The sequence below is a fragment of the Rutilus rutilus genome, assembly GCF_951802725.1.
Source record: "Rutilus rutilus genome assembly, chromosome: 9".
Classification (NCBI taxonomy): Eukaryota; Metazoa; Chordata; class Actinopteri; order Cypriniformes; family Leuciscidae; genus Rutilus; species Rutilus rutilus.
This window is the reverse complement of record NC_140223.1, coordinates 18,098,636-18,117,716: the sequence shown is the minus strand read 5'-3', so window position 1 is coordinate 18,117,716 and position 19,081 is coordinate 18,098,636. Positions and strand designations below refer to the sequence as shown.

The 19,081-nt window shown below is 38.5% G+C and overlaps 1 protein-coding gene across 1 annotated transcript in view; it reads left to right on the top strand.

Moving 5' to 3' along the window:
- The window catches only part of sorl1 (sortilin-related receptor, L(DLR class) A repeats containing), a 60,286-nt gene that overhangs the window by 32,387 nt on the left and 8,818 nt on the right, over positions 1-19,081 (top strand). The window contains exons 10-38 of the mRNA XM_084420190.1: positions 777-894; positions 1,959-2,032; positions 2,569-2,657; positions 2,766-2,944; positions 4,715-4,901; positions 5,002-5,130; positions 6,942-7,027; positions 8,727-8,899; positions 9,444-9,575; positions 9,659-9,750; positions 9,836-10,082; positions 10,187-10,325; positions 11,042-11,215; positions 11,321-11,434; positions 11,526-11,648; positions 13,036-13,155; positions 13,257-13,382; positions 13,594-13,704; positions 13,801-13,932; positions 14,767-14,898; positions 15,154-15,288; positions 15,402-15,554; positions 16,396-16,551; positions 16,730-16,858; positions 16,952-17,078; positions 17,442-17,611; positions 17,732-17,844; positions 17,922-18,026; positions 18,135-18,201. Of these exons, the coding sequence (XP_084276316.1) occupies positions 777-894; positions 1,959-2,032; positions 2,569-2,657; positions 2,766-2,944; positions 4,715-4,901; positions 5,002-5,130; positions 6,942-7,027; positions 8,727-8,899; positions 9,444-9,575; positions 9,659-9,750; positions 9,836-10,082; positions 10,187-10,325; positions 11,042-11,215; positions 11,321-11,434; positions 11,526-11,648; positions 13,036-13,155; positions 13,257-13,382; positions 13,594-13,704; positions 13,801-13,932; positions 14,767-14,898; positions 15,154-15,288; positions 15,402-15,554; positions 16,396-16,551; positions 16,730-16,858; positions 16,952-17,078; positions 17,442-17,611; positions 17,732-17,844; positions 17,922-18,026; positions 18,135-18,201 (3,832 nt within the window). The remainder of the gene's footprint in view (positions 1-776; positions 895-1,958; positions 2,033-2,568; positions 2,658-2,765; positions 2,945-4,714; positions 4,902-5,001; positions 5,131-6,941; positions 7,028-8,726; positions 8,900-9,443; positions 9,576-9,658; positions 9,751-9,835; positions 10,083-10,186; positions 10,326-11,041; positions 11,216-11,320; positions 11,435-11,525; positions 11,649-13,035; positions 13,156-13,256; positions 13,383-13,593; positions 13,705-13,800; positions 13,933-14,766; positions 14,899-15,153; positions 15,289-15,401; positions 15,555-16,395; positions 16,552-16,729; positions 16,859-16,951; positions 17,079-17,441; positions 17,612-17,731; positions 17,845-17,921; positions 18,027-18,134; positions 18,202-19,081) is intronic.

The window sequence follows — 19,081 nt, the reverse complement described above, 5'->3', positions numbered from 1 at the left end:
GCTCTTCAGCACAAGTTGTGATTTCCCTCTGACCATTCAGACCATTCACTACCCAAAATGGCACAGTTACAAATATTCATATATTCATGTATTCATGATTGATCATTGCTGGCATATGTGATTACTAGGAATGCAGAGATATTAAATATCAGGTTGATATAGTCATTTAAATTTTTGGTTATTTTGTATATGAATTTGACACACACACACACACACACATACATACATACACACATATATATATATATATACAGATATACATATACATATACATATACATACATACATACATACATACACACACACACACACACACACACACACACACACACACATACATACATATATATATATACTACATATATACATATATACATACATACATACATACATACATACACACACACACACACACACACACACACACACACACACACACTATATATATAGAAAATATATATGTGTATGTGTATATATGTATGTTCTTTTGTCAAAAAAAAATAGATCAAATTGAATACAAATTATTTTAAATAAAACCCTTTAAATTGTGCTCATCCCCACCATGTCCTCTTTTTGCATGCTTCTTGTATACGCGACACCAAGCATGTTTGACACTGTGGTTTTGTGTTTGCAGAAAGTGAGTTAGAGTAGCAAGTTTTTTAATTGCAGCAGGAAGTAGAATTTTTTTGTAATGCTTGCGGTGAGCTGTTTGTGCTCTTTATCTTTAGCATTACCACACTCACTATTTCTCTCTCTCCCCCCTCTCCATCTCTCAGTTGGACAATGGCTGTTCCTTGCACTTGGCCCAGCGGTGGAGTCAGCTGCTAAATATTCAGCTGCGCAGGATCCCTATTCTGTCTAAAGAGTCTGCACCTGGCCTCATCATGGCAACAGGTGGGCCACATTGACCCGCCTCTCTGCTTTGTGGTTAAACACCTCTCGTATGTGCAAGAAAGAGGAAATACTAGCACCACAGTGTCCCTGTTCTTGCTGCTCTGCTCTGCTCTGCTCTGCTCTGCTCTTATTAACCGAGTGCATATAGGTCCCTTCAGAGAATGCGGTACACACTGTAATGATAGGGAGCAAGTGCATGAACCCGACTTCTTGAGTTCATGCCTGGCAGAAAACATTGATTTTTGCCCTCTTTGCACAGTTTGGAAGGCACTTCCTCCCTCTTGTATCCCTCTCTCTCCTTCTGCCAGCCACTGCCAGACCTTTAATTAAATGATTATTAGATAATGTGCATGCATGAAGATGAGAGGCACAGGAGGCTTGTGAAAATGTCTGCCCGTTTCGGCTGCTATCGCTCCAGCGCAGATGTGATAATTATTTGTACTTCACCCACTGGCTAATTATCACATACAAACACACCCTCGCACTCCTCGTCTTAGCCAGCCGAGAGCGGCCTCGCCACCTCAACATTGTTCTCATTGCACAAAAAAAAAAGTTAAGTGCTGCATATCTCTTAAGTAGATTAATGTAAATGAAGTATATTACACCCCAAATTAATTAATGACATTGTCTTCGAGAAAAGGACAACAAGGGTTCTGATTCCAGGGCTGCGAAAAGAGAGAAGGTGACAGACAGTATCCGTGTCTGGGCGTCTTGTCACAGTGGCAAGACTGAAGCATCTGACAGAAACACTTTGTTTCTCTTTGTTTGTGCTAATGTCCTGCTATTTTGATCTGAATCTTGAGTAGGCTGTCTTTCACTGTTTACAGGGACGCATTAGCATCTACACCATTATCGTGTGGTCAGATGCGCTTGTGACCATGTCTCATTCGGTTTACATCACAGCACATAAATACCTCATTTACATTTGTATTTAACGCTGTCCTTTTGTCAGCTGGTCACCTGATATCATTTGTAATAGAGGCCTGTGAGATATGACACCAGATGCTGTGTAAATATTGACTGTCATCTTTTTTCCTCTCTACGTTTTTTTTCTTTCTGTACAGGATCTGTGGGAAAGAATCTGGCCAATAAGCCCAATGTGTATGTATCCAGCAGCGCAGGGGTCAGATGGAGAGAGGTGAGAACTAGTTTTATCACACACTAGGGCCTTTCTCCGTGATAGTCAGCAACTTCTAAAATCTGTCTGAGTATTATCTCATTGAGTAATTAATTCAATTAATAAATGATTTATTTTATATATTTTACTTTCATGTCTCTGATTTGACAGTATTTTTGCATTTATTTAATATTTTATTTATTATGTATATTTTACTTTCATTTCTCCTCTTTGAGGTTTTTCCTCTGTTTTGATTTTATTTTTAAGTACTTTTAATATTGCAACACTTTGATTTAACTTTTGTTGCATTTAAATGTTAAGTCAGTATTTGAACCCATTTCCCCTTTCTCTAGACTATCCTATCTTACATTAAGGACTTTTTCTGTCATGTATTATATTACCTAGGGCACCATTTGAGCCAGAATGCCATTGGTTCCCCCTTAACAAAAAAAGTTTAACGCTGCTGCCCAGTACAATAGCACTTATTATATTCCCAGACTTTTTGAAAAGCATAGCAGCGTGTGTTGTTCCATGTAACAGATATGTGTGTTATTTAGGCCCTGACTGGTCCTCATTTCTACACCTGGGGAGATCACGGAGGGATCCTGATGGCTATCGCGCAGGGCGGCTCCACCAAAACACTCAAGTCAGTTAGCATTTAAGGATCTAATGTCGCTGTTCTTTTAGTAAAATCTGAGTATTATCCGGCTTTAGGATGTTACTGATAGCTGTGTCTTGTCTTTTGCTGGCTCAGATTCAGTACTAATGAGGGGGAAACCTGGAAGGAGTTCCAGTTCTCTGAGCAGGATGTATATGTGTACCAACTGCTGACTGAACCGGGTGAGAAGAGCACCATCTTCACTGTCTTCGGCTCTTATGCAGACCAGAAACACAGCTGGCTCATTGTGCAGGTCAACGCTAGTGATGTGCTTGGTAAGAGAACAATGCACTCATGACTGGTACACCATCCAAAGCACCCTAGCAACCACTTTGTAACTACCCACAACATCTAGCAAAATCCCTATCAGCCAACCTGAATACTCTATAAAAACAGTAAAATTCTTAAAGAATTAGGCCACCATTTATTCACCCTGGTGGTGTTCTAATGCCGAATGCCGTTCTTTCTTTAATGGACCACAAAAGAAGGGTTTTTAAAAAATGTCCCGCTTGTGCTCGTCCATATAATGGCAGTGAATAGTGACCAGCATCAAGCTTTTAAAAAAAGATGCAGAAGTATCACAGAAAGATCCATTAAAAATACAGCATTATACCAACAACAGGGTGAGTAAATTATGACTTAATTTTTAAAGGGTTAGTTCACCCCAAAATTAAAATTGTCATAATTTACTTACCCTCAAGTTGTTCCAAGTTGTGAAAGAAATTCATACAGGTTTGGAACTACTTGAGGGTGAGTAAATGAAGTAAATGATTTTTGGGTGAACTATCCCTTTAAGGAGCCACTCTGTCTGAACACCATTGCATCAGTATAGCAACTGTTTAGCAAAAACAATGGGCAACTCCCCTGCAACCACCCGGAATGCCCTAGCAACTGCCTAACAGCCAATCAACCACACTTGCAATGTTATATATACAGTATTATCCAACACTTAACACTGAATAGATCCTCAATTATATCTAGAGTAAATAACCTTCAAATTTAAAGGGGAAATCAAACGAAATAGGAAGTAAAGGTGATATAACAGATGTGTTATCATTGTTATTTGTGATAGGACACTTTAAACTGCTTAAGTAGTTACAAGGGGGGAAAACAGTGATGTTAGTTTGTTGTTTTGTTACTAGGGCGCAGCCATCTTTGAGCTTCAACGGTCCGTGAATGGTTATCGTGATGTTCACCTTCACCGTAGATCACCTTGCTATATTAATCCGACAACGAGGTTGTTATCCAATATAAGCAATATCCATCGATGACACCCGCAAGATACTTGTTTGTTAGTGTGATTTCAGCCACTTTCAAACTGTATGAGAGACGCGGCGGCACGCCTTGCCAGTTTAAATTTGACGAGCGCACACGCCTAAACGCAATGCACAGACAGCCAGCTGTCACAGCGCGTGCACTAAACTAAATTCTCTTTATCGTAATATTGCATTTAAAGTGTACACAAGGTTCACTTAAACAGTTCGTTTTGTCTGAAGTTAATGTAAACATCTGTAAGAAATCGTGTATTTTAGATCCCTGCATTACTGTAGTTCTTAAAGTGACAGCAGTCTATATAAGAATCAGTATACGTTTCATTCATACAGTGAAGAATATGCAGTTTTATTATTTCATTTGATGATTCAATTTCTTACTTAAATGCTGTTTTTAGTGTTAACTTGTAAAGTTCTCTGTCCACACTGTCAAAATCAGTCAGTTCAGTCAGAGTAGCAGTAGAGTAGTCTGACATAACGTTAGTAGCCTACAGTGGTACCATGCCAGTGATGTCATCGAACACGGCTGCGCTCTGATAACAACAAATGTAAATTTCAGTATTGGGAAAAACTGTTTTGTTTTCAATATTATTTTTTAAAATTAATTTGTTTACAATTTTAATAACCAACATGTTAACAAATTATATTTTGTTCGTTTCAGTTCCCCTTTGAGTCTTTTTATATTTTCAGTCAATGGTTTGTCAAGCCAACATTCAAAGTTTGTTTTGGCAAACTCCTTTTTGTGGTTCTACATGTGATGTTGTGTGTGCTTAGGTGTGCCGTGCTCCGAGGGCGACTATAAACGGTGGTCTCCCTCTGACGAGAGAGGAAATGGCTGTCTGCTCGGCAGAGAGATGGTGTACAAGCGCCGCTCTCCTCACGCCACCTGCTTCAACGGCGAGGACTTCGACAGGCCCGTCACTCTGTCCAACTGCTCCTGCACTCGTCAGGACTACGAGTGGTATGAGCTCGGTCTACGTTTATCTCATGTTGCCATTGTCTTCACCTGAATACGTAATCAATTTTCTCTGTTTTATTGGCTCATCTCTCTCTGTTCCCAGTGACTACGGGTTTAAGCTGAGCGAGGATCTGTCTCTCGAGGTGTGCGTACCTGATCCTGAGTTTTCTGGAAACCTGTATGCCCCACCAGTTCCCTGTCCGGTGGGCACAACTTACCGCCGCAGCAAAGGGTGAGAATGTGGTTATCCATCCTTGCTAACAACCATTATGATTATATACTCTACCGTTCAAAAGTTGGGTGATTTTTATTTATTTATTTATTTATTAATAATTTTATTCTGCAAGGATGCATTAAATTAACCAAAAGTTAGTTTAGACATTTATAATGTTGCAAAATATCTCCATTTCAAATAAATGCTGTTCTTTTGTACTTCTTATTCCTCAAAGAATTCTTATAAATATATTACAGTTTTCACAAAAATATTAAGCAGCACAACATTGATAATAATAAGAAATATCAGCATATTAGAATGACTTCTGAAGGATCATGTGACACTGAAGACTGGAGTAATGATGCTGAAAATTCAGCTTTGCCATTACAAGAATAAATTACATTTTAAAATGCATTAAAACAGAAAACAGTTATTTTCCATTGTAATTTGTAAATTGTAGCCTTGGTTAACATAAGGGACTTCTTTCTAAAACATTAAAATATCTTACTGACCCCAAACTTTTGAACGTTAGTGTATTACCAATTAAAAAATATTTACCTCTTTTCATGTTGTATTATCTTACAATACTGAACCAGAGCAAATTTAATTATTTTTTTCCACCTTGTCACTAATATACTCTGTCACAGATAAACATTGTCTTGTCAAAATAAGACTTCTACCAGATTGTTTATTTTATGTAACTTCTGAAATGAGTTGGCTGATTATCAACAGTAGTTTTGTTATATTAAATTAGGTGGATACTTACAAATATATATATATATATATATATATATATATATATATATATATATATATATATATATATATATATATATATATATAATATATTTTCGAGCTTAGTATTATTATTATTAGATTGTAGAGGTCACTTTAAAGAGCATTTTTCTTTCTATAAAGCCAAATCACATCTGTTGTGATTCAGTGCTGTAAAACAGCGAAACAAAAGAGAGTCCAAAGGGGTGAATCCTCATTATAGGCTCTGTGTCCTTCTGGATACGGATTGTTAGCCGCCGCCACCATCAGCTGCAGCCCGGGAGCATTATTAGATCTGCCACTGCTGTGTCACCATGCATCTCTCCTCTCATTATCTGCCGTCGAGAGGAGAGGATTTATTTAGAACATGGACATGAACCGAATTTAGCTGGATGAGTTTAGATCTCTTGCTCAGTCAGTTGAGATGTGAGCTGGAGGAGGTTAATTACTATTAAAAATGATTCCTGGGAAAATGGGGAAGTAATGCTACTTACGATTATTTAGGGACGCTCAGATATATTAGGACTGTATCTGTTTTCAAGCATTTTTGTTATTTAACATTTAGGACAGTTTATGCTGTTAATCTTTTGTATTTCACTGTGGAACTTAATCTAGATCTATTTAAAGGGATATCGAAAAATTACTACTGAGATTTAACACATTTGAGACCACTCTAAAAATATCGCTTGCCCTTTAAGGGCATGTTTATGAAAACATAGATCTGTGCTGATAAAGATATTTAATGATTCTTATGCACACAAAAATCCATCAATACTGCTATTTATGTGGTTATTTATTTAATTTCCTACAGTTCAAATCATGGAAAAACAAGAATTAGCATTTTCAAATAAGCTTGGAACATTGGTACTTCTCAAAATGTTACCTAAACATCAGGACAGCAAGAGGTGAATTTATATGGAAGCAAGGAAATTCATTGATGTGTAATTACAGCATCACCTAGTGTCAACTTTTTGAACTAAATTCTTCAAGAAGAGAAATTTGACATTTCGAAGATGATTTCTACTGATGTCAAGTTGTGTGATCTGACGCTTTAGGTACAGGAAGGTGTCTGGAGACAGCTGCAGCGGGGGAGATGTCGAAGCTCGGCTGGATGGAGAAATGCTGCCCTGTCCTGTGGGAGGTACAGTAAGAACCTCCTCCTCAGCTTACACAATCATCTTGTCTGAGCTCTTTTTATGGAACACCACACAGTCCTATGGGATGCAACAGGAAGTTCTAGAGTCACAGTTCATAACATGGCCTCAAACTTATAAAAAAGAACTTCACAGAAAAACCTCAAGTCAGAGAAATGAAATTGTAAATGAATAAATAAATGAATAGTTTATGGTCTGTAAGATTTCTTTTAAATGTTTGTATTAGGCATGGATGCATTTAATTGATTGAAAGCGACAGTAAAGACGTTTTTAATGTTACAGAAGATTTTTGTTTCAAATAAATGCTGTTGTTTTGAACTTTCTATACATCAAAGAACTCAGAATTATTATTTTTATCACCGTTTCCACAAATACATGGTAAGACAAGACTTAACTACCGTATACGTTTTAGAAGTAGTTTTCATTGTTAGTTCTTGTTAACTTATATCAACCACAGCAATAACCAAAACATCAAAACTGACCAAATTTTAAATGAGATTTATATCTTTATCTTGATTTTTTCCATCTTGAAGTTAAAACATCTTGTTTTTCACTGGTGGACTTTTTCGAAATGCTGTGTTATGTAGTCATAGTGACATATGACATAGTAACCGTATGCAGATGCAAGATATAGAATAATGTTAGACCTTCACTTTTTCTCTTGATCTAGTTTTTCGTAATAATTCCGTTTAGTTGTTTGGTAGCAAAAAACACATAAAAAATACATTGGAAATGTATTTCACTGTAAGCACACAATGTGACATTTCATATACAAATCACAGTAATGTCTACAACTGTACCTGAATGTGTGTCCATAATAAATGCATAAATGTGTAAAATAAGGTAATTCTTCAACATGACGCAGTGAGATGTCATGATGGACCGATGCATTGAAAGCTACTCTGTTGTTGTACAAGATGATGCCTAGTCATTACTCTGGCACCTCATAGATTTAAAGCGATAGTTCACCCAAAAATGGAAATGTTTGATATTTTTAAAATGGAAGATATTTTAAAGAATGTTGGTAACCAGACATTTGACGGCATTGACTTCCATAATAGGAAAAAAAAATACTATGGAAGACAATGGGTGCCGTTAACTGTCTGGTTACCAACGTTCTTTAAAATACCTTCTTTTGTGTTCAGCAGAAGAAAGAAACTCATACAGGTTTGGAACAACATGAGGGTTAGTAAATGAAAACAAAATTTTGGGGTGAACTATCCCGTTAACACATTGCATACAGTAATGTGGACTGTCAGTCCTAAAGATGAGATTTAAAAATCGAATTAGGATTGTTTGTAGTGTAATCAAAAGCCCATCTTCCCACCGAGCTGTTCAAGAGCCGTCACTGTCTAGACTGCCTCTTTTCTCTGGCATTGTGGTGCTCAGCCACTTGACCACGCTTCAGTGGCTGTGTTGATTGGCTTGCCTCTGAGACTCGATGCTGGGAATAAATAAGGGGCCCTTTCAGAAAGCTCAAATCTGAAGCAGTGGGAGAAGAAAGGGATGTGACTGATGTGCCATCAGATTTCTTTTAAGATTTTCAATGAAATAGAAAATGGAAAGTCTTCCCAGATGAGTGGAGGCTGTTAGCAAGGAACAACTCCATTTTAGTGCCAGTGGTTTTGAGATGAAATGCTCAACGAAATCTCTTAGCTGAACACTCTTGCCTTCTTCTTCTTTTAGAGAGTAATGAGTTTATCCTGTATGCGGTGAGGAACTCCATCCACCGCTTTGATCTGGCCACAGGCACAGACCAGCCGCTCCCCCTCTCGGGTCTCCATGAGGCGGTGGCGCTGGACTTTGATTATGAGAAGAACTGCCTATACTGGGCTGATATTTCGCTGGACACCATTCAGGTGAATAAACATCTTTTTAGGGATGCGCAATATATCGGTGCCATATATTGGTTATTATTGACTGATATTGGAGAATTTGTTGTGTTGGCTGATATTGTATATTTAATTGGTGTTCAGTTGTTCACATCTATTTCCCCTGTTTGTTATATTTAGATGACCTTTGCTTAAAGTTAATCTTTAATAACACTCATAATTTATTGACACTTTAAACTGTAAAATAGCAGATCTCAAAATTATTCATTTTATAAATTTTTCATGCTGTGCATTATAACTTTGTCATGCCTAAAGCATAAATATTTAAAGCATTTAAAAATTTGTTTATTTAGTGTCTTATTTTTAATGTATTAAGACAAAATAGTTTAAAACTGTAATGTTGTATTATAAAATACAAAATAATACAAAATATTAACATTTCAGTCGTTGTCCATAACAAATAATTACCAGCTTTTTAAAATATTTTCCCCAATTTATATATATATATATATATAATATTAGAGAAATTTTAAAAGCAATTTATAAGCATTTTGTCTGTTTTTTTGTGTAGAGATTGTGTTTGAATGGAAGCTCTGGACAAGAAGTGATTGTCAAAAAGGACCTACAAAACGTGGAGGCGCTGTCATTTGACCCCATCAGCCGGTTGCTGTATTGGGTGGATGCTGGTGCTCAAAAAATCGAGGTAATCAAATGTTAAAACAACTACAGCAACATCAGTTACAGACATTCGTTCATGTAGTCGTCCTCACACTGTCTCTCGTCCAGGTGTCCAACTCTGACGGAGACCTGAGACGCACTCTGGTCAACTCTTCAGTGGTGGAACAGCCTCGAGCCCTGACTCTCATGCCAGGAGAGAGGTACGGTGTTCCCATAATCCCCTTTGTTTTCCTTAGCCGACCTTTTGCTCCCTGAGTACTAAGCTGCATGTGCTGTCTCTCTTAGCCTGATGTTTTGGACAGACTGGGGCGATCGCGCGGCGGGCGTCTACCGCAGCTGGATGGACGGATCCAACATCTCCTGCATCGTGTCCGAGGGAGTTCGCTGGCCCAATGGCATAACGGCAGATGAATCGTGGCTGTACTGGACAGAGGCATATGGAGACCGCATTGAAAGAGCAGACTTTAATGGAGGCCACCGCACTGTGGTAATGGAGGGCCTGCCTCATCCTTATGCCATTGCTGTTTTTAAGGTAGGCCCAGTCTTATCACTTTCTGGGAATGTTGCAACTGGTATTCTATCAAACCTTCTTTGATAATCATAAACTCATTGTTGAACTGGTCTTTGCTGGTGTAGAATGACCTGTACTGGGATGACTGGTCTAGAATGGGAATCTTCAAAGCACCTAAATCAGGCTCACCAGACAGTGAGATGATAGTGGGCAGACTGACAGGAGTGATGGATCTCAAGATCTTCTACAAGGGAAAGAACAAAGGTCAGTTCTTAAGGAGACACAGTCGTCCTGAAACACATGGAAAATATGTTAATTATTACGGCATGAAAGGGTAAGGGTAGCCTTTAATTTCTAAAACAGCTACATAAAACCACACTAGTCTTGTCAGCTTGTATTGTTGATGAATGCTAAATAAAAACATTTTTTAATTTTTTAATATATAAATTCCGGTAAATTCCTTTGTGATATTTATAATTGGGCGGAGGGATTTTTATTGTAGTTCTTGCATTTTAGTGGACAAGAACACAGGGTTATTATCGTTAACTAAAACTAAAACCAAAACCATATAAAAGTTTTCATCACTTAAAATGAAATAAACCTAAATTTCAATAAACATATTTTATTAAGACAACATTTATATTTTTGTTTAGTTTAAGTACAAAAATAACTAAAACTAAATGAACTAATATGCAGCAGAAACAACACAACCATCCAGGTGGATGCTGCACATTGGTGGTGGTTGAGGAGATTCCCCCCTTCTATGTAAAGTGCTTTGAGTACCCAAAAAAACGCTATATAAATGTAATAAATTATTATTAACCATGGCGTCCTATATCAGGCCTATTTTTCAGGAGTATTTTTAAGAGTAAACTATAACTCTGATGGCCTTAAACCTAACGGATACAAAAAGCCACAGAACTCTGTTTTGACATAAAATATAAAAATAGTAAAAAAAAAAAAATGTTTCTCCCCTGTAGGTCAGAATGCTTGTGTGGATCAGCCATGCAGTCTTCTGTGTCTTCCCCAGCCTGGAAACAAGCATCACTGTGTTTGTCCCGACGGAGTTTCCAGCACCATCCTGCCCTCAGGAGAGCCTCAGTGTCAGTGTCCCAGTGGATACCAGCTCCACAATAATACATGCGTTAAGACAGGTCTGACAGAAACAAAAGTGTCAGATATCAATAGCTCTAAAGCGTAAATCATTTTTATGAAGTGAGTTTGATTTTATTGATGTTTTTCTGTCTGCTGCCCATCAGAGCACACCTGCTTGCCGAACCAGCACCGCTGCGCTAATGGGAAGTGCATCAGCAGCATCTGGAAGTGTGACAGTGACAACGACTGCGGCGACATGAGTGATGAGCAGGGGTGCCGTGAGTGACATCATCAGCCCCGCCACCTCTGTCTCATATAAAACAACAATAATGTACGAATGTTGAGTTTCAAGTCTTTCTCTCTCTGTAGCCTCCACTTCCTGTGACCCTGCGGTTCAGTTCCGCTGTGTGGCCTCAGGTTCCTGCATTCCACTGGCCTTCAAGTGCGACCATGAGGATGACTGTGGTGATAACAGCGACGAGGAGCATTGTGGTATGCGTGTTTAGAGCTTGGTGATGTATCCAATATCCAAGACATATCTAAGGCCTTGTCCACACGGACACACGGGTATTTTTATAACCGTGACTTTTTTTACGCGGTTCGGCCGTTCGTCCACACGGAAACGCAGTATCAGGTCACTGAAAGCGAACATTTTTGAAAACCCCTGCCAGGGTGAGGATTTTCAGAAACGCCGGTTGCAGTGTTGTCGTGTAGACAGTAAAACCGGGGTTTTTGCTTCTGATTCAGGCTTCTGATTGGCCAACGTGGCTTTATGATTAGGGTTATATCGCCGCCTGCTGGTGTGGCATGCTCTTGACAGCGCGTGATAGCGTGTTTTTGCGTTTTCATGTAGGCGGAGATTTCTTTTAAAACGAGCATGTGTGGACAGGATTTTTTTTTTAACGCAGGAGGAAAAAGTCCGGTTATAAAAATACCCGTGTCCGTGTGGACTAGGCCTAAGAGGATTTTGCTGTTGGTATAAAATTAAGCGGTATTGCAATATTTTATTGCACTTTGTAATTGATCATTAAGTTAAGTTCCTTAACAGCGCATTACAGACCAGTTTAGAGATCACGCCCCATCTTGCAAATATGAAAATGTTATGATATAAAAAAAATGTTCAGAATCAATGTTGTTTTTGTCAACTAAAACTTTAAAAAGCTGAAATAAAATAAAATATAATATACGTAATCGATTTTTATTAATAAAAAAATTGAAATGTTTCCTTGGCAACTAATTGAAATGAAATATGTTTTTAGTTGAAACTGAAACAAAAAAATGTAAGCTAAATAGAAATATTTTTCTAAAAACAAAATGACTTATACATTAAAACGTAATTAAAATGAAAACTGAAAATATAAAAACAAAAGCTAATTCAAAAAATGTATACATAATAGTATATAAATAATATAATAATATAATATATAAATAAATGAATTTAACTTCAGTAGCAAAAATTGTTTGTGTAATTTATTTGTCAACTGTTTGTTTCAGTGAAATAATAAATCTGATTAAAAGATTAATTTGTGAACACTTGAAGTTCAGGGAAGTCTGTGTTGTATGTTCATTAGAAACATTTTTTTTTTTTTTATAAAATTGCTGTTCATGAGTATAAATTGTTATATTAATATAAATACAAATTATTAAAATATCATTCTTCTGTTAATTAAAAAAAAATAATTGAGCATTTCCAAAATAAAGTAGAAATATTTTTAGATTTTTTTACATTTTATTTTTTATTGCGGTTCAGGGCTTCTGTAGTTTGATATGACTTCCTTGGATTAAATTTTTTTATCTCAACACATTTCCAGAGCATTTTATCTTGTTCAGTTAAAATAACTTGGATGGAGCGCTCATATTTTATCTGCTTTCTTTTTAGAGTCTCACCAGTGTGGACCGGGAGAGTTCACCTGTGCAAGAGGCGTGTGTATTCGGGACGCATGGCGCTGTGATGGGGACAACGACTGCAGGGACTGGTCAGATGAGGCCAACTGTACTGGTGAGAGAGACTCATTTACTCACAGGTGCATAAAATATGCAGTGAAATATGTCACGTCTACATCCTTAAAGTTTTTTTCTTTTCCTCTTTCTGTCTCAAAGTGGGTCACCACACATGTGAGAGCAGTAGTTTCCAGTGCCACACGGGTCACTGCATTCCTCAGCGCTGGGTGTGTGACGGAGATGATGACTGCCAGGACGGCTCAGACGAGGACCCTACCCAGTGTGGTCAGTCACAAACACTGCCGTACTCACCTCCCTTGTTTCATTATAAACTATATGATTTTCTGTCTTTTTTTTTGAAAGACAATGCATTTTTGAACATCAAATGTTCTGTCAAACTCCAAAAATAACACAAGTGTCTGTACAGTCTCATGTATCATGTAAAGTCTCATGTATGATTCTGTGTAATTTGACATCTGTTGGTTTTGTCCGGCAGGGCGTGAAAAGTGCAGCGGTTTCTTGTGCGCTAACGGCACCTGCCTGCCCGCTAGTGCTCACTGCAATGGTGTGGAGGACTGTCCAGGGGGCGCTGATGAGCAAAACTGCGGTATGTGCTTCCTTATTTATTTAATTGCAATTGTTTTTTTATGTTGTGTTGTCATTGAATCTAGATAAAGGTAATAATGAGGGTCTGTTCCTGCAGGTCCCCTCTGTGCGCACTATATGGAGTTTGTGTGCAGAAACCGAGCGCAGTGTCTGTTCCAGTCTCTGGTGTGTGACGGTACACGACACTGTGCTGATGGATCTGATGAGGACGCAACATACGCTGGCTGCCGTGAGTCCAACAATTTGCTAACTGAAATGTGATTATTATAAACCGTTCACTGAAGGTATTAGCTGAAAGCTAGCATTTAACATGTAAGTTGAATTAATTATATTAAAAATAAACATTTCATAATGTACGTATTTAATCATGCTCCAAGTGTAAATACCTTAAGATATTACTATTATTGCAATTTAAAATAATTAAAAATGTCATTTATTCCTGTGATGGCAAAGCCATTACTCTTCAGTGTCACATGATCCTTCAGAAGTCATACTAATATGTTGATTTTGTGCTCATAAAATATGTCTTATTATTATCAATGTTTAAAACAGTTGTTCTGCTTAATATTTTTGTGGAAACAGGGATGCTTTGATGGTTAGTTAAAAAGAACAGCATTTATTTGAAATATAAATCTTTTAACAGTATAAAAGTCTTTTGAACAATTTGCATCATATGCAATTTCTTTAAAAAAATCTTACCGACTCCAAACTTTTGAACGGTTGAGTGTATATTATATTATTATTAATAAACTAATCATTTTTTTTTATTAAATTGTGTATAAAAATAAAGCAATCAACCTACTACTTATGCCACTTTTTGCAATGTCTATTGCTTTTTTTTTCTCATCTGCCACAATTTATTGTCTTAACTTATTAGCATAATTTATTCATAATATCTCAGCAAGAATATGTACGTGCTTTCCATTTAATTGAATTAATCAGCACATCATGTAATTAATATGATTCCATTTTTGAATCAATTGACAGTCCTAAATGTGGACTTTGGATAGAACGCCAATGCAGTGTTTTGTAATGAGTTGATTTGTTCTCTTCTCTTCCACAGCAACTAACCCTGAGTTTGAGAAAACATGTGACAGCTACAACTTCCAGTGTTCCAATGGAATGTGCGTGACCCTCGAGTGGAAGTGTGACGGCATGGACGACTGTGGCGACTACTCGGACGAGGCCAACTGTGGTGAGCAATAACTCCCACGCTGATCAAGAGGCCAAAAGTCAAATTCTAGGTTGAATTTATATGCATCACGCTGCACATTGACTTCAATCATGCTGTTAGACAGAACTTTGGCTATGGAAGGCTACAGACTTCCAGTCAGAGAGTAAAATAAATCAGTAGGTCCAATCCAGTCACACCTGGGACTAGTTTCAAACAGGACTGTTCACCTAGTTTCTGCGCTTGTTTTCTAATGAGTTTGTGTGCTTTCTGTTTCAGCTTCCCCAACCGAGGAGCCAGGCTGTTCACGTTACTTTCAGTACGAGTGTAAAAACGGCCGCTGTGTGCCTGCCTGGTGGAAGTGTGATGGGGAAAATGACTGCGGTGACTGGTCTGATGAATCTCAATGTTCAGGTACATAATTCAGACCTGTATAGAGTGTTCTATTAAACTTGTTTGTAAAGTGCCAACAAAAGACTCGTGCTCAGTGGATTAATTACGATGAATTATGTTGTGTCTGTGTACAGGTGGCGGATCTCCTCACACACCTGCGCCAGGTCCAGCTACCTGTGCTCCTAATCGTTTCCGCTGTGGTTCTGGCGCGTGTATTGTGAACACCTGGGTGTGTGACGGCTACGCTGATTGTCCTGATGGCAGCGATGAAGTGGGCTGTCCTACAGGTGCCTTCTCTGCTCTTTTATTTCAGAAAGACATGTATATATTCGTAATAGCTTTTTTTAGCTTCTACCGATAATGTTTCAGCTTGCATCAATAACATGTTTTAGCTTGCATAAATAAATTAAGCTTCGTTTAATTAAGCTCTTTTTTTAAATAATGTGACATTCGGCACTCATGTTCTTACATGCAAATTCACGCTCTTCAGCTCAAACTGGTTCAGTGGGTGGTAGGACAGTCCCAGAGCGCCACATTTCATTTTCCCAGAGCTTATACAATTCACTTATAAACTATATATATAATACTACAGGGTGGGCCATTTATATGGATACACCGTAATAACATTGGAATGGTTGGTGATATTAAAGTGCCACAAACAGGACTTTAATATCACCAACCATTCCCATGTTATTACGGTGTATCCATATAAATGGCCCACCCTGTATATTAAGTGTTGTCACTCAATAATACTGTCCCTAGAAACATATTAATAAATATGTGAATATCTTAGAGGGCTTTCACTATGGTCATGTTTGCTGTGGTCTGAGTCAGAGCGTGATTGTTCCTGGCAAACATGCACGGCACATGATAGAAAACAGGATGGTTTATTAATTTATATTAATTTGGTGCTCTCAAAATTTTAAATAAAATAATTCTTAATACCAGATCTCAAGTGAATAAGTATTGGAAAAGCTAGTATTTTAATACTTATTCAGTGGAGAGAATGAGATTTATTGAATGGGGAAAAATGTTCACATAGGGAGACATTTAAATGTAAAATATGTTTAACCCTTGCCTCTTTTCATGGCTTATTATATTGGTGTCTTGCTTCTGTCTGTTGCTTAGTCAAAGGCTCTGTGACTCCAGTGGCAACTGTTCCTCCATCGGGCCGCTGCTCTAAAGATCAGTTCCTGTGCCTGAAGCCTGCGACCTGTATCGCTGATTGGAAGCGCTGTGACGGACACCCTCACTGCCAGGATGGATCTGATGAGACCAACTGCCGTAAGTGTCGTAACATTTTGACACACCTACTCACTCCTTACTACCGGTCTCCTCATTTTGGAAAAGAAATAAAGTCTTTAAATCTGAAATAACACAAACACTGTTACGCTGCTTAGCCTCAACCAAAAATGTCTTCTACCTGCAACCTTTTCTTTCTTAACTCTCCGTTATATTTCAGCCACTCATGGTCCGTTGCTCTGTGTGAACGGTACACTCTGTGCGGATGGCGAGGCCTGCGTGCTGAACAGTGAGAGGTGTGATGGCTTCATAGACTGTTCTGACAAAAGTGACGAGAATAACTGCACTGGTGAGACACTGAGAGACATTCATGTTGTATCTGCTGACTGCATTGTACGACAGTAAGACAGCCTGACTGTTCATGCTGATTTACCCTTCCCAGTGGATATGTTGGTGTACAAGATTCAAAATCTACAGTGGAGCGCCAACTTCTCCGGTGCTGTGATGCTCACCTGGTCAAGACCCAAAAATATGCCTACAACGTCCTGCTCTTTTATCATCTACTTCAGGTAAATTTAGCTTTCATCTACACCTGTGGTTATTAAGCTTTTCCAGGTGGTGGACCATTTCAGCTGTGAAACAAATATCACAGACCACTTAACCTTTATTTGTTTTGTTTTGTGATGTCCCAATTAATTTTTTGTGCCCCCGGTCCGAGTCATTTAATATTGAATATCTGCCGACCCCTGAGTCCTGATCCAATACTTGTATTCTCTTAGTGCTATGTGCACACTTTACGTACATATAGTTAAAATCACTTTTAACTTTAAGTTACAATTAATTCAATCAACAAATGTAGATATCAAATATGCGAAACAGACCTAGGGTCCACATGGGTCAATAACAAAGGTTGTATTTCTTTTCTTTTCTAGGCAGGTGGGTGTCCAGCAGTGGACGTCTATGGACACGAACAGCAATAAGGGCAGTGCCGTTTTGACCGTGTTGATGCCGGACACCACCTACCAGGTGAAGGTTCAGACTCAGTGTCTCAGCAAACAGCACAGGACCAATGAAATTCTCACACTACGCACACCAGAAGGATGTAAGTCTACAATAGCAGCACAGTCACTAAAATCACTCAGAACAACTCAGATTTACATGGAAGGGATATGTTTTGTCTTCCGTTGCTTCATTGTGCCTGATGTCTGTGTTTGTATGGCAGTGCCGGACCCTCCTCAGGGTCTGCAGCTGAGCTGTGACAATGCTGAGGACGGGACAGTACTGTGTTCCTGGAACCCTCCTGATAAAACACATGGACTCGTCAGGGAGTATATTGTGAGGAAGATGTCTTCAGTTCTTTATAGCATTTATCAACGCCTACTTGCATCTGACTGGATGTGTGTGTTGTGCAGGTGGAGTACAGTGAAAAGGACAGCGCTGAGTGGTTTTCCCAGCGTAGCACCAGCACCAGTGCAGAAGTGAAGAACCTGCAGCCCAGCTCGCTCTACAGATTTAGGGTGTGACACTCGAGAACTTGCATTAAATTGTTTTATGTGAACTTCTGTTGATGATACAAGATCATCTAGATCACTTCATCTCACCTGTGTTCATCTGTTGTTTCTCAGGTGGCTGCCGTCACAAGCAGAGGCGTAGGAAACTGGACAGAAATTAAATCCATAGTTCCTCGAAAAGGTAAGGAAAGTATATAAAAGCAACCTTCACAGAAGAGTGCTGACTCCCCCTGCTGGACATATTTTATCTCATCCACCTTTTTCCTGAGCAAAAGATGAGCACATGATGGATTCTAGCTGTTTGTATGCTGTCCTGTTCCAGTCTCCATAGGAAGTTAACCCGTTGTTAAACCGGGGTAAAAAGAGCAACTGAATTAATTCAACTGAAACTTTTTGAACGTTACTAAAAATTAAAATGAGCGCAGGGTTGCAAGCTGTGCTGTTGCTGACTGCCACAACAACAGCAATAGACTGAAGTAGTTCTTGGAAAGTATGTGTTTTGAGCACCAGCAAATCTGAAAAGAATGTCCATATACGGCGCCATATGCCTTGCATTTTATGCCAAAGACTGACATGAGAAAACGACCATGGCTTGAAGCACTTAAGTTAAAAAACTCCCCATAAAGGTTATGTGTGTGCTCATCATTTTGAGGACAAAACCAACCCGAACTTTACAGATCGGGAGCTTTATGTAGGATGTGAGCACCCATCTGTTTTCAATGTAGATTCATATCATCTACGCACTCATTAAACTTTGACGGGTGAGGCACTGACAAAAGACGGTCATTCAGTGATGGCTGAATGACATTGAATGGCTCAGTGAATACACTGTAAAGTGATGGCACTATGAAGCCATGTGCTTTTTAAAGTCATTTTCATAGGTTTAATGTTGCATTATCAGTTCGGAAAATATGCTAATATAACTGGAAATGCAAAGGATAAATCCGCTGCGAGACTTCCGCGTTCAGGAAAAAATGTGGATAGGATGGTTGGAACAGATTGAGTGTCATGTAAACTCCCATTTCAGCATAAATATAAACAGGTCAATATGTATCTGTAAT